The sequence below is a fragment of the Protopterus annectens genome, chromosome 9.part0, assembly GCF_019279795.1.
Source record: "Protopterus annectens isolate FY-2018-M chromosome 9.part0, PAN1.0, whole genome shotgun sequence".
Classification (NCBI taxonomy): domain Eukaryota; kingdom Metazoa; phylum Chordata; order Ceratodontiformes; family Protopteridae; genus Protopterus; species Protopterus annectens.
The window spans coordinates 1,271,818,622-1,271,833,946 of record NC_056743.1 but is presented as its reverse complement, the minus strand read 5'-3'; the positions used below and the strand labels follow the sequence as shown (position 1 = coordinate 1,271,833,946).

The 15,325-nt window shown below is 42.6% G+C and overlaps 1 protein-coding gene across 1 annotated transcript in view; it reads left to right on the top strand.

Moving 5' to 3' along the window:
- Positions 1-15,325, top strand: part of LOC122810654 (glycerol-3-phosphate acyltransferase 2, mitochondrial-like) — a 938,290-nt gene that overhangs the window by 501,099 nt on the left and 421,866 nt on the right. The window contains exon 8 of the mRNA XM_044082227.1: positions 4,142-4,219. Within this exon, the coding sequence (XP_043938162.1) occupies positions 4,142-4,219 (78 nt within the window). The remainder of the gene's footprint in view (positions 1-4,141; positions 4,220-15,325) is intronic.

Here is a 15,325-nt window from a genome sequence, read left to right as displayed (position 1 = left end):
AATTACACATGTGACTCCTACAATGACTTTTATTCACACACTGGTCGATGCAAGATCTCCCTCTTTCACATCTGATATACGTCACGGAGTCTTGCAAAAGATATTTAACTTGGGGGCTTCAGACAGACCAGCTGTATGTAGGCTGTCCCTTTCTGTTTCCACAACCAAAGGCAGCGTTAACCACGGACGCCTCCCAGATCGGGTGGGGGGTCATTATCTGGGAAGGGCAGTTCAAGGTTTATGGTTCAAGGTTTATGGCTGGACCTCGAGAACCATCTGCATATAAACATCCTAGAGATGAGAGCGGTGCTTTATGCGTTGCAGGCACTTCAGGACTCTCTCCCTCTAGGAACAATTGCAATTCAGACAGACATGTCAGTAGTTTGGTGTATAAACAAACAAGGAGGAACCACATCTTACCCTCGAGAGGCGTTGAGTTTGGCAATGGGCGATTGCCTTTCAAAGCTTTCTAATTGCCGAGCACATCCCGGGAAAATCCATTGTGATAGCATACAGACTCAGCAGGACTCTCCTGTTACCTCACGAGTGGTCCTTGAACAGAGAGATTGCGGTGATGATTTTCCGTAGATGGGACCAGCCTTGCTGCGACCTTTTTGCCACTCCCAAGAATGCCAAATGCAGCAACTACTTTGCCCTAATTCCCCCAAAGGGGAAGCCACCCAGGGATGCACTGGTTCACGATTGGCCCACGAGAATACTCTACGCCTTCCCCCCTTTCCATTCATTCCAAAGGTGTTCCGGAAAGTCAAATGGTCAAGAAGCAAAATGATCCTCATTACTCCGTACTGGCCTCGTCAGGTTTGGTTTCCTTTTCTACAAACCCACCTCTTGGAGGAACCTTGGATTCTTGGTCCAATTCCGGACCTTCTGACCCACTCTTCGGGAGAGTTCCATCCGTCCATCCACACCCTCAAGGTGACAGCTTGGCTGCTCCAATTTCACGACTAGCCAGGTGTTATTCTTGTACACCAGCAATAAGTCATATCCTAGCTTCTTCCCATAAACCTTCCACTAGGAAATTATACTCTTAACAAATGGAAGAGATTTTCATGTTGGGCAGCTAAATGAAATATTGAACCTCTTACCCACCCATACCCCAGCAATTTTAGAGCTTCTCTCAAATCTGTTTGAAGAAGGCGCTGCGGCAGCTACTATTAAGGTACAATTAGCTGCTATTTCCAATTTTCATACAGGTGAAATGGGTGTTTTCATTGTCTCACAAATTATGTAAGGCCTTTCTCAAAGGTGCTTTTTTACTTAGGCCCCCAATTAAGGAACCAATGACACCCTAGGATCTAAATTTGGTTTTAAATTCTCTGACTACATCTCCCTATGAACCTGCTTCTACTTGTGATCTGAAATATTTATCATGGAAAACCCTCTTCCTTGTTGCCATTACATCAGCCAAAAGTGTTTCAGAGCTGCAGGCTCTGTCAGTGTGTCCGCCTTATATTGTATTTCATAACGACAGGATATCTCTGAGAACTAATCCCTCCTTCCTCCCAAAGGTTTGTTCGGAAAACAATATAAACCAATCCATGGAATTGCCAGTCTTTTTTCCCATTTACACCAACAAGGCAGAATATAAACTACACCAGCTTGATGTGCACAGACAGTTGAGTTTCTACTTGCATAGAACGAAAGACATTAGAAAGTCAGATCAACTTTTTGTCTCCTTTTCTGATAAGAAGACAGGATTACCAGTCTTAAAGGTGACCTTGTCTAAATGGCTTATGGATTGTATCATCCTTTCATACCAAAAGAGTAAAATACAATTACCAGGGAAGATAAAAGGTCACTCCACTAGGTCATTCTCAACGTTTTTTGCCTTTCAAGCAAGGTTCCCTTTAGATTTGATTTGTGCAGCTGCTACATGGGCGAAACCTCACACCTTTATCACTCATTACAAAGTGGACTTGGCCTCCCAGAACAGTGCTTCCTTTGGATCCACAGTACTGAAAAGTCTTTTTTCCTGAGTCACCCTAGGGTTTAAGTGCTATGGACGCTGTCCCAACCTACAAGAATTACAGTGAGATAGGACTACATAACATCTAAAAGATATGTGCTTACCATAACGTTCCATGTTTTTGTAGTCCATCTCGCCTATATTCTTGCGTCCCACCCTCCTTCCCCCTCCCGTTCCTGGAGGAACTGGTGGACGAAATTATCTGCCTGCAGAGAGATGATGACTTTCAGCCTCTTCCTTGACTGAACTATAGTAATTATATATATCTATATATATATATATATATATATCTATATATATCTATATATATGTATCTATATATATATATCTATATATATATATCTATATATATATATATATATATATATATATATATATATATACACACACATGTATGTGTGTATATATGTGTGTGTATACATATAGAAGAAAAGGTGCTTCTTGCTTGCTTGCAAACAAGATCTGGGGATGTAGCCTGGGGCATCATGGGATAGGGATTAGCCTCGAGCTTTAGTATTCGGCCGAGTCAGAGCCGAGGATCGACTCCGAACCCAACCATCAAGAATATAGGTGAGATGGACTACAAACATGGAACATTATGGTAAGTATATAACTTCTAGTTTTTCAATTGAATTGTACAGGTTACATAGGTCACATTAAAGGTGGGAAAAGTTTTGAAATGATTTATTGTTTGTTTTGTTATTTTCTTTTTTGTTTATATCACAAAAACCTGGCATTTTTATATCCACTGTAGGTTGAGTCATAATTAGAATTGTATTCCTCTGTACCACATAGCTCTGGAAAACATCACCTCTACTCAATACGATTTAAGAGTGTCAGACCCACTTGTGAAAGAAGTTGTAGCAGGGCTTTCTGAAGGATCAGGTATCTCTTGGAAGAGACAGTGTTTTCTCTGAAGTTGGGATTAAGAAGTTGTTTTTGACTGCCTTTTTATCCCTCTTATTTTCCTTGCTGGTGCAGAAACTGGAACAGAAGTCTTAACACCATGGACGAATACCTTCATGGGATACACAAGGTTGAAGGAGATGCACAAAGTGGGGAAAATGGGGCAGCTCTGTTTCCTTCAACCCACAAGGGAAAAGGGCTGGAAGATGCCTAACTGATATGTCCTAACTGGATTGCCAGATCCCTTGACTGCCCGGTGGTGAATGCTGTGGTCAAACCCACACCACTTGGTGAGTGGCTGCCTCAGGTGCTTGTCAAGAAAATTCCATTGCATATAACTGTGCTATAGCCACCAGGTCTTTGAATGTATTCACAAGGCATTATTGTCTTGATAATGATGACTGATGCTTGTGTACATCTAGTTTCATCCTCCTGAACTTTGGTCGTTTGGCAGTCCTCTGGCTCCTACCAAGTTGGTGATTGCTGCTTGGGATTAAGCCTCATCAACCATAGGACCTTTCAGGAAAGAGTTCTATCTAGTGTTAAATATAACAAATGTATTGTTGTAATACCACTTGATGTATGAGGCACTCCACGATGGGTCAGGAATACCTCCCTCCATCCTGCAAGTTAAACATATACTTGTATATTACTCATTATTAACATGGGCAGCAAATTTCCGTTGTTACTTCCTTCATGTGTCAAGAATACCTTCCTGCATTCAACCTTGGCTATTAAAAGTTAATAGTGCAACCAGAAAATTTTCATTGTTTCTTGATTTGTAAGAACAAACTAAAACCACGAACCAAAAACCAAAATAACAGTATAACTCCAATGGCAAAGGGACGTCAGGCAGGAGCAGAGATTATTAAATACGAACTTTAATAAGTGTGAAATACTGTTTTTTTATTTTATTTCGCACTTATTAAAGTTTGTATTTAATAATCTCTGCTCCTGCCTGACGTCCCTTTGCCATTGGAGTTGTACTATTATTTTGATTTGTAAGAAGTTGTCCGCTTGTGGCTGTGGGTCATACTTACAGGTTACTGATATTAGGTCTTACGTAATCAGAACAAGATGCCACCCATCAAGAGGGAGGATCTTCTGAGAAAGTTGCCAAATAGTGATTGCTGGAGAGGATGAGCGAAAGCATTGGATACTGTTAAGGAGCGCCTTCTCATAAATCAATAATGTACAAATGTACCTTTTGTTAACATGTTGTTTACAAGTTTTTATTTTTTTTTTCAGCCTTGTCATATATCCTACTGTTTCTGTTGGGATGCTGTGGATAAGCTTGTTCAAGTGGGAATTCTTACCATGGAGGAGGTAAAAATAATTGGTTGGTGTTGTACCTTACCTTCGAATGATGTGGACTTTTAAAAAATGCTGTTTTTTTGAAGATGCTTTTCTTATGGAGACTTCCACTTTTGATAATGAACAAGTGCCAGTGAAGGATTCATTGAGTCTACAAGCAGCAGTAATGTGTGGGCTAGACTAGTGCCAGGTGTTTCCAACTTAAAGAGAAGGCAGAGGTAATCCAGAAGGTTCGAGTCAAGTCTGGGATCCCATCGGTGATCCAGAGGGTGACAGTACCAGCAAGAAACAGAGTTCAAAGGGACTAGTCCAGACAAAATCACTTTAGCTAACAGATCTAGTAGTCCCTTTCTCTGATTGCCCTACTTGTGGGAAGAGTAAAGATGCCATGTTGAAGTTTCAAGTAGTTTATTCAGTTAAGTAGGTAGATAGATGAGTGTTCTTGTTGTAATATGTTAAATTCAGCAGGTCACTTTTTGAAGGCAGTAAGTCAATGGTGAGAGGGTCCAGAGGAACTGATTGGAAGAAAATCTTGGAGATAGGAACACAAGGTGCCAGTCCCAAAGCTTAGAGATTAGGAGTCCCTTATTTGGATATTCCTAAAAGACCCATGAGGGTTTACCAGCTGAGCAGCCTGTGGAACCTCATTTTTAGTTAAATGTTTTTTGTTTTTATTTTTAACAAACAAGCTACAACTGTAGACTGACCTTCATCAGGTCTATCTAATAGAGTGGTTTACACTTAGCCTCGTAATAGCTGGCATTTTTAAACGATCTATCACCAGACTTTATTAGCGTGTTTTGTAAAGTGTAATATGAAAGCCTACGTTTGCCTTTGTAGAGCTCATATTCCTTGAAGCTCTCTATGAAAGCTTTATTACAGAACTTTTTTCAGTCTGACGAATGGTAAAAATTTATAGGTATCTTTCCATGTGTTCCCCATTCCCTACTACCAGGTTCTCACAGCTTGTGGAACAAATGGACTGATTAGGCTTCCCTGGCAGAAGTGAATGGTGTGTAGCACACTTCTCCACAGAATGAATCGGCCATTTGGGTGGTAAAAGTGGATCTGTTGGCCAGGTTTCTGTGTAGTTGCGAAATCTTCCTAACTCAGGTGTTTTGCTTAGCACCTTTCAGAGCTGTTACACTCTAGTTACTTGTATAAACAGCATTCAACACAGGAAAGTGTTTGGGAGACTGAAACAGCTTTAAAGCTGTAATATTTACTGCTGCCTCACTGGGTTTGTGTGTATGTATATGACTGACAGCGCAGATGTATTACAGTTGCTAATACTGTTAACATACATACATACAAATATTTCAAGCACAGGCAATAAATAATGCCATTCTAGCCTGCCAATATACCAAAACAGTTGTTCACATAAGTGTCCATACTGTTCTTAAAAATATCTAGACTAGTGCTAGCTTTAATTTCCTTCAGTAGTCTATTCCACATGTCAGTTTCTCTTTTTTTTTTTTTTTTTTTTTTTTTTTTTGGTACTACTTTTTTGTGCATCAGTTACTCGTGTCAGTGAACAAATTAATAGACTTCTCATTCCTATACAGTCTTCTACATAGGTTGTCTGATAATTTTCTTCTACTTTTTGATAACACCAAACATTCCCAGAAGTAGTTGTCTCTAAATGCCCTATATACATGATTAAGGTCTCCTCCTAAATGTCTGCATGAGACACTGTAGAAGTTCAGATGTTTTAGTCTTTCATAATAACTTGTGTCCATATCCATGTATATTTCCACTGTACTCTTTCCAGTTTACTCGTACTTGTTTTCTTATAAGGTTTCCATATTGTTATTCCATACTCAAATTTAAGTCTAAGATAACTAACCGACAATGACTTAATTTCTGATTTTCTGGGCTTTGCAAATGTTCTTTATGCAGCCTATAGTTCTAGAACTGTCATTAGCCAACTGGCTCATATGATTAGAAGTGCCCAAAGCTAGATCTACCCATATACACAAGTCCTTAAATGAATCTACAGTTTCAATCACTGTGTGCTGTATTAAGTATTTACCTTAAGGTTATGTCTCCCATATGTTATATGCTTAGTTTTTGATGTATTTATCAGCATATTATTCTCCTGTACCCAAATTTTTAATTTAGTCAATGTCTTTTGGAAGCATGTCCTATCTGTAATATGTGTAATCAGTTTACCCATTTTCTAATCATCTGCATACAGACTGTAGAGCGCTTCAGGTGAAAAAGATAAGAGCTGAAAGATGCAATCTAAACAAGTATGAGCCTAGGAGAGTGCCGTGTGGGACGCCCTGACTGTAACCTTGATTTTTACTTGTTCAGTTGTTGCATACTTGCTATGTCCTATTTGCAAGCATTGCAGCTATCCATTTTATTGAGTACATCAGTAAACTAGTTCTAATTTGATCAGTTTTTTTGTATGACACTATCAAATGCCAAAGTTATTATCTGTATAAATTATATTGCAACACAATTTTTCATTCACAGCTATTACATTGTTATAGAACATCATGTTGCAGGTGGTAATATATCTATTTTCAACATATGCATGCTGATATATAGTTTCAAGTCCCTATATTTCCATTTCTGGCAATAATTTAACCAATATAACCTTCTCCATTATTTTTCCACAATGTGGAAGTAAACTTATGGATCAGTATGACTGAGTTTGTCCTACTTCCCCTTAAAGATAGGTTTAACATGTATATGTCTCCAGTCATGAGGAATCTCCCCATATTTTATCATTACCTCTCAGCTGTCTAGATTTTAGCAGAATTTCTAGATTTTTCTCTCATATTTTTGGTCTTCATAAAATTTGTATTTTTTTTGTCAAATCAATGTGGATTGAAGTCACTAAATAATGGCATAGATTTCAGTTTCTGACTTCAAATCCTTCATAAAGTGCATGATAACACAAATTCTGTTATTCTCGCAACTTTCTAAGTTCATAAGAGAATATTTAAAATGTGTTCTTGTTTTGGGGCCTTTGTTTTCCCATTATTTTAGGCTTTGTCAAGATTTCTTGCACTAATAGATTGACAAGTATAATTTATATGACTTTGTAAATAACAGATACAATGGGTACTGTAAGTTCATATTAAAGAGTTCTTAGTTCATTATTACTAATTCCATCTCTTCCCTGTGCTTTGCTTGGATCCATTCTTCATAGTGCTTTTTCAATATAATATAATTTGATCTCAGTATCTGAGGTTACCTAGATGTCACTAGAACAATTTATCACCCCCTTTGTGAAGCTAACTCCTTTGCATAAGATTTTGTAACTATATCTGTAATCTGTTGTCTAAGAATAAATTTTAGACTTTACACGCAGTTTATCATTTTGCATGTCTTTAATCCTACTACACCTTATCAATAAAATAGTTTCTTACAATGCCCAATATTTTATTTAAATGTTTTTCAAATGTTTCTTCATCTTGTCTCGCACTGTGTTTCATTTGTCTGACCAACTGGAATATTTCAGTTTTCAAAGTCATAGTTCAACCTCTTTTCTATTTCTTATACTTTTTATCTTTCACCTTAATCAAGTATCTTGTTCTTATGGAAATATATCCACCTAATGTTGTATGCCTAGATATTGATGTTTTTATTTGTTTGTATTCAGACAGTTTCTCTTTCAAAACTTCCCACATTCCTTCTGCAGTTTTTCCACTGAACTCATCACTTCAGTTAGTTTCACATAGCGACTGTTTTACTTCAATATAATCTGTTATTAATTTTCTTTGCATTATAAGATTTCAGTTTCATCTAGCAAGAAATTAACCTGTATATCCCCATGAGTACTGCACATCAACAGTGGCAAAACGTCATGACATGATGAAACAGTAATTTCTTTAGGAACATACAATGTCTGATATGTTTATTTCCCTTATGTACTACTAACAATCTGAGCCAGTTGTTCCTGATCATACTTCGTGAATAATTTCCTTGCTAGTGCTGTTGAAAACCAGCAGCATCTTTATTAAATTATCACTTATGACATAGGCAGTCATACATTTATGTAAATGAAAAGCCATATTAACATAGTTCCTGTTGCAAGTATTTTACATCAGTCTGTATTGACACAATTTTAGTTGCCAACATTGTACATCACTTTTAATCTACCCAGTCATTGTCAGTTAGACATTACATAGCTCATTCAAATCCTGCCTTCTTTTAAACCCCATTTCTCCCCTGTATGTGTTGTTCCCATAGGTCTTATTTTTTTCCCTGTGTAATTTGCTCCTACCCTTTTCTAATGATCAAATCCCAGTTGTTTTATCTCTGTTACTATACTCACCACTTTAGTTGGTTTAGACTTTGATTTCCATTTTATAGCAGTTGCTTTTTTGACAGCCACCATAGTTAGACTCAACAAGGTCTTACTATGTCTAGGCAATTCTGATTTTGTATCAAAGCTCAGAAATTCATATCTGAAGTAGTTAACTTCATTTGTGCAGCAACCTATGGGAATCAGATCAGATCTCTGATCCAAGCCGGCAGTTTTCAACAGCCTTAGATCAGAGCTCCAAGCTCCTCCCCCTACCCATAATCCCCTGCCAACCCTGACTGACCTCACATCTAGTTTGCTGCGGTTTACTTCAGCAGCTTGATCCCGAGTTCCAGGCGTTTTTCGTCCACTTTGTGAGAGACATTTAACTTTTCTGACCCTTTTCTTTAACTCTTGGTGTGAGTGTGTTTTCAGCTTCCTTTATCTCTTAGAACTCTCTTAGTTTAATTTATTTTGTTCCATATTCTAACCTCCCCCTTCCTTCGTGGTTCCGTCAGGGTTGTGTGTGTGTTTGGGGCCTAATGTGTGTAGTTTTGCCTCCTAGTATGTCTGAGGCCCCAAAGTTGGTGTTTTCTAAGTGCACCGAGTGTGGCCATAAGCTGTCCCCAGCGGTTGGACACACTCGGTGTGTGTTGTGCCTTGGGGTTGAGCACCTGTTCTCTGGTTATACCATCTGTGCAGCGTTCAACCCCAGGGCACTCACGGACTGGAGGTCTAAGCTGATTCTGGCGGGTCTTCTACCCCTGGACTTGGCTTCTACCTCCGGTCCTCCCGTGGCTCCCGCTGCGGTGGCTGCCACTCCTGCTTCCTTCCTCCCGGCCGGGACTCAACCTCCTGCCTTAGGCCCGGAGGAGAGGGAGACTAGGAAAGAAAGGAGGAGGGAGAAGCACCACAAGCAGCAGACCGAGGCCTCCACTTCGGCCCCCTGGCTAAGCGGTCTTTTCCCTCCAGGACTTCTGGGTCTCCTCCTTGTTGGATCCGGTCCCCGTGCTTTTCACTGGGTCCTGAGGAGGAGGAGACCCGATCTCCGTCGAGGTCATTGAGGTGACACTCCTGCCCCGCCTCGGTGGCCTCATCGAGATCTACCCGAAGTCTCACTGATGCAGATTTGGACCGGATGATGAGAAGATTCCTCCAGGCCCAACTGCAGATGGGAGTGCTCCTGCCCCCCCCCCTTCGGGGGGGAGCTTGACCCCCTTCTTTGCCCCGATAGCTCCTTCTCCGTCTCGTTTCCCGGGTTCGGAGTCTTCGGAGCCGGGGGTGTGTCGGCGCCGATAGTCTCGGGTACTTCGGCGCCGACACTTCCCTCGAGTCTGTCAGATCTATTTTCTTTGGATCTGAACTCTCGGAGCCGAGGGCTGAGCTTTGGATCCGGCGGTATCGGTATGTCTTCGGCTCCGTCCATGTCAGAGCATGCTGTCCCATTGGATCAGATCGCTGCGGCGCCGGCTCCGATCCATCCGTCGGATCCGAGCGAGGGTCTGCTTTCGGATCCCAGAGAGAGCAGCTCTCCCTCGGTATTCGACATGGTGGAGAGGGTTCTGTCGAGGGATTCCAGGCCCCCCCCGGCCCTTGCCATGGCTCCACCCTGCACTCCTCCTCTGTTGGATCCGACTGCCATCACCCGGCCCCAGGGACAGCCTGCTTTGATGTCCCAGGTAGTTCCATTGGAACAAGACGTTGCTGGTGAGACCTCCTCGTCATGAGACATCAGGCCTGGCTCTGGCACTGTGATTTCGTGGAACCCTTTGAGGCGTCTTTCGCTAATACCCCTTTTGATGGTTCTGCCCTCCTCGGCAAATCTGTGCGAGATACCTTGGTCCAGAGCGAAAAGGACGGGAAGACGTTATCTGCCGTCGGAGTCCGCTTCTCTGCTCCCCAGAGGTCCTTCTCTAAGAACCAAAAGGGACAGAAGAAGATGCAGATGTTCATCGTGCATACAGCTGCAGTCATAACAGATGGGTTCTCCTTCCGTCAGGCGGGTCCTCGGTCGGCCGAATTCCAAAGTCTAGGTCCGGCGTCGGTTGTCATCGCTTCTTCCTTGACGTCAGTGCGACAGGGGTATAAAGGAACCAGCCGACGCCATTTTCTTCTGTCTTTCTTGCCACGCGGTGCCCGAAGCAGAAGCAGTTCGCAAGTGCCGGTCGGCCAGCTCCTGAGATTACGAAAATTTGGAAACCGAAGTCTTCTTAAAAGCTAAGTACCCGTTGAAACTTTTCTTGCCTCAGACCGATGTCAGACAATGTTAATAATTGTATTTCTTGTGGGAAGCAAATACCGCATAAGGATTTCCATTCCCTCTGTATTCCTTGTTTAGGCCCGGACCACGACGTCTCGGTCTGTCGCTTTTGTGCTACATTCAACAAACGCACTATTAAGCATCGGGTGGAGTTCGCCCAGCATTATTTTGGGAAAGCATTTAACTATACTATGTCGTCAGATACTCCGACTCCGGTTTTGTCTAAAAAACGCAGAGACAAGGACCGGCACTCGAGGTCCGCGGCCTCTACCGACACCACGCCAAAGCCGACTACACGTGGTCCGGTTCTCAGCGAGGCGCCTACGCAGCCCCTGATTACCGACGACACATCTTTGGCGGTGTCTCCGGTGCCCGGGCACAGGCTCCTCGGCCCACACCATGACTACAGATACCGAAGCCACTCTTGGCGTTGAAACACAGAATGTGGACAAGTCCACCTCCACTCAAGGTGTCTTCAGACCTTCCTCTTCTTTCTCCATCAAGGCTTTCACCAAGTCTAAAGCAACCATGCACTCTAAGAGACCAGCTACACAGGGCCCATCTCCAGGCCCCATGCCTAAGAAACAGATGCTTAAAATGGCTGAGGATTTAATTACTCTAATCAGAGATTCTCAGCCCCCTCCAGACAAAAGGCCCAGAGTGGAGGAAGATTCCCCCTCCTCTGATCAGGGCTCCATTATTTCAGAACACTTTGATGATCAGGAACAGTCTTACTCCCCTTTTGAAGACTCTGATGCAGAGGAGTCTATTCCTTCTGTATCCCCCCCCCTGAGGATTACTCATTTGGGGAAACGTTGCATACCTTAAGGGAACACCAGGATTATTCAGATTCCAAGAAAAGGCTCAGGGAATTTCTTTTGTTACCCCAGCACAGGCCTCTGGCTATACCTCCTGTCTTGGACATCCTAGATGATGTTTACTCGGAGGCCTGCCTTAACCCGGACTCTCTACCTCCAGCTCCAGTTAAGCCTGACAGGTACTACAGGGTTCCTGACTCACACCAATTTCTATGCAAAAGCCATGTTGCTGACCTAGAAACCATCTCACAGTGGCCCAAGGGAGTTAAGGCCTCCATTGCCAAAAATCCATTGCCTTCCGAGAGAGATTCCAGATCCTTAGAAAGGTGGGGGAAAAAGGTATATACCTCGGCTACCTTGTCCATGAGGGCCTTAAACTGTCAGTTTCATATGCTAAAATACCAACAGTTTTTTTGTTATCTCAATTGAAAAGTAAAATGTCACAACCTGAACAACCAGACTTAAAGGAGTTGCAGGATTTGATGCATAGTGCAGAACAAGTGGGTAAGCATATCTTACAATGTGGTTTTGATGCTCTAGAGGCCTCATGTAGAGCTGCTGTTACAGGCTCAGTCATACGTAGGCATGCCTGGCTCAAGGAACAAGCCTTGCCTGATCACTTCAAAGCTAAATTACTAGACGCCCCTCTTCAAAAGGATGTACTATTTGGTGCTAATGCTGAGGAAGTTTTACGGAAAATGGAGGAAAAGGCTAAATCAATGCAAACTGTGGAAGAATTTCTGCAGGTTCAACCCCCACGTTTTAGTAGAAATTGGCCTTCCAAAAACTGGTCCTTTCCTGCCACAGACAGACCCCAAAGAGGCAGATACAGGCACCCGAGGGGCAGAGGACAATCACAAGGATCGTATAGAGGCAGAAAATGGCAAGCTCCTACACAAAGAGGTGGTGAGGACAACTCGCAGTCTTTCAGAAAGCAAACCCAATGACTTTCCCCTTTGCATGCCAACCAGGTCTCAAATGGCAGCCCCCTTAGGAGGAAAGCTGGCATTATTTTCAAAAAATTGGCATGTTGCCACAAAGGACAAATGGATCCTGGACATTATAAACAGAGGCTACAAATTCCATTTTCATGCCCTTCCAAAAATGAGAAGCATGCCAAACCTGCCACACAATCAAAGGGCAGAGACACAAAGGCAAATTTCAGATCTCATAAACATGAAAGCTATTCAAGAGGTACCTACACACAAACAAGGTCAAGGTTTTTATTCCAGGCTATTTCTGGTGCCAAGGAAAGGAAAGAATTGGAGACCTATTTTGGATCTATCCATCCTAAACACATTTCTACTCGTACCAAAATTCAAGATGCTCACTATACAGCAACTTCTTCCCATGCTGGGCAAGGAGTCTTGGCTGGTAACATTGGACCTCAAGGAGGCATACCTGCATGTCCCAGTCAGACAAAATTGCAGAAGGTACCTCAGATTTCTTGCAGGTTCAACCCATTATCAATTCTCTGCATTGCCCTTTGGCTTATCTACTGCGCCCAGAGTATTCACGAAATGCCTGGCATCAGTAATTGCCTACTGCAGACTTCAAGGGATACAAATATACCCTTATTTGGACGACTGCCTGATCCAAGCGGACAGCAAGCACATTCTTCTGAAACATCTGGCTTATGTAATAATGTTATTAAACTCTCTGGGATACACAGTCAACAAAGAGAAATCAAGGCTAATACCCTCTCGGAAGATAATTTTCCTGGGTGCCAATTTGGACACAAACACCCAGATGGGCCTACCTCACGCAAGAGAAGCAGGGGCAACTAATTCAGTACTTCAGGACACTGGCAAATTGCACCAGGCTGACTGCAAGGAAAATCCTGCAGGCTCTGGGATTCATGGCATCTTGCATCTTACTAATCCCATGTGCAAAGCTGCATATGAGAAAACTACAATGGTACCTGAAAAACATATGGTCTCAACACAGCCACAGTTTGGAAACAATAATACCACTAATTCCATGTCTGCAAAAGGAATTTCTGTGGTGGGCTCAAGCATGTCAAACAAACACAGGTCTTCCATTCAGCAAGCCTCAAGCAAATCAAGTCATCACAACAGACGCCTCGGACTACGCCTGGGGGGTGCACATGACAGACCGGTGCATTCAGGGCAAATGGTCCCAAAAAGAAAAGCACCTTCATATCAATCAAAAAGAAATGCTAGCAGTAATAAATGCTATTATAGCTTTCAAGGACCTTCTACAACCAGGTCAACTATTGATAAGAACGGACAACACCACAGTTATGTGGTATACAAACAGGGAGGAACACATTCTTATCCCCTATGCAGACTGGCCATGTCACTTTGGAACATGGCCATGGACTTGCAGATGGAACTACAAGCACAGTACTTGCCAGGCAAGGAAAACACGCTTGCAGACGACCTAAGCAGGAATATGACAGATCCACACGAATGGAAATTGCATCCAAAAGTTTTTACAGAAATAATACAAGAATGGGGAAGGCCAGACATAGATCTCTTTGCCTCCCACAAGAATCATCAATTGTCAAAATTCTGCTCAAGGATCTTCCATCCAAAGGCCTGGAGAGTGGACGCTCTTTCCTTCAGTTGGATATCAATGACAGTTTATGTCTTCCCTCCTCTTCCTCTGCTGCCCAAAGTTCTATTAAAGACCAAAGCAGACAGACCAAAGATGATCCTCATCGCTCCGGACTGGCCAAGCCAACACTGGTACCCACTCCTGAGGAGCCTGACGCATTCCCCACCATGGACCCTGCCTCTAATGCCTCTTCTTCTGACTCAGCACAGTTTCAAAACTCTTCACAGCCAGCTAAAAACACTCAATCTAGCCGCATGGAAGATTCCTTAGCATCACAACAGGCCCTACTCTCCAAGGAGGTGCAGGGTGTCATTTTGGAGGCCAGAAGGCCATCAATTAGAAAAGCTTACTCCGCAAAATGGAAACGTTTTTGTGTCTGGAATGAGAAAAAGGGCCAGGATCCTGGAAAACTGAATTTACCTCAAATACTACAATATTTGTCTGAACTGCTAAGCAGTGGACTTTTTCTCCTCCATCAAAATCCATGCATCAGCCATTTCTGCAGAATACAACACTGATCCACCTTTATTCTCTCACCCTCTCCTAAGGCAGTTCCTCAGAGGGGCTAAGAATTTAAGACCTCCAAGAAAACAACCAATACCTGTTTGGGATCTTAATTTCATACTGGAAAAACTGACCTTGCCTCCCTTTGAGCCAGCTGCCTCATCAGATTTGCAATATTTGTCCTGAAAAACAGCTTTCCTTCTGGCTATCACCTCAGCTCGTAGAGTTTCAGAACTACAGGCTCTCATGGCCGTCCAACCTTTTATCATCTTCCATCAGGACAGAGTTTCCTTACGAACCAACCCGTCCTTTATGCCTAAAGTGGTATCCAGGGTAGCTTTAAATCAGGCCATACATTTACCTACTTTTTATCCTAATCCTCAAAACAAAGGGGAGAGATTACTACATTCCTTGGACATCCACAGACAACTGCGTTACTATTTGAACAGAACAAAGCCTTTCAGAAAATCAGAACAGCTCTTTGTGGCCTATGCGGTAGGAGCTCAAGGGAAGCCAATTTCCAAACAGACAATCTCAAAATGGATAGCCCACTGCATACGCTTTTGCTATTCCTTTCATGGCAAAACTGTTCCTACAGGCATATGGACTCATTCCACCAGGGCCACAGCCACCTCTGCAGCATTCCTCAGAGGAGTCCCTACCAAGGATATTTTGGAAGCAGCCACTTGGAGTTC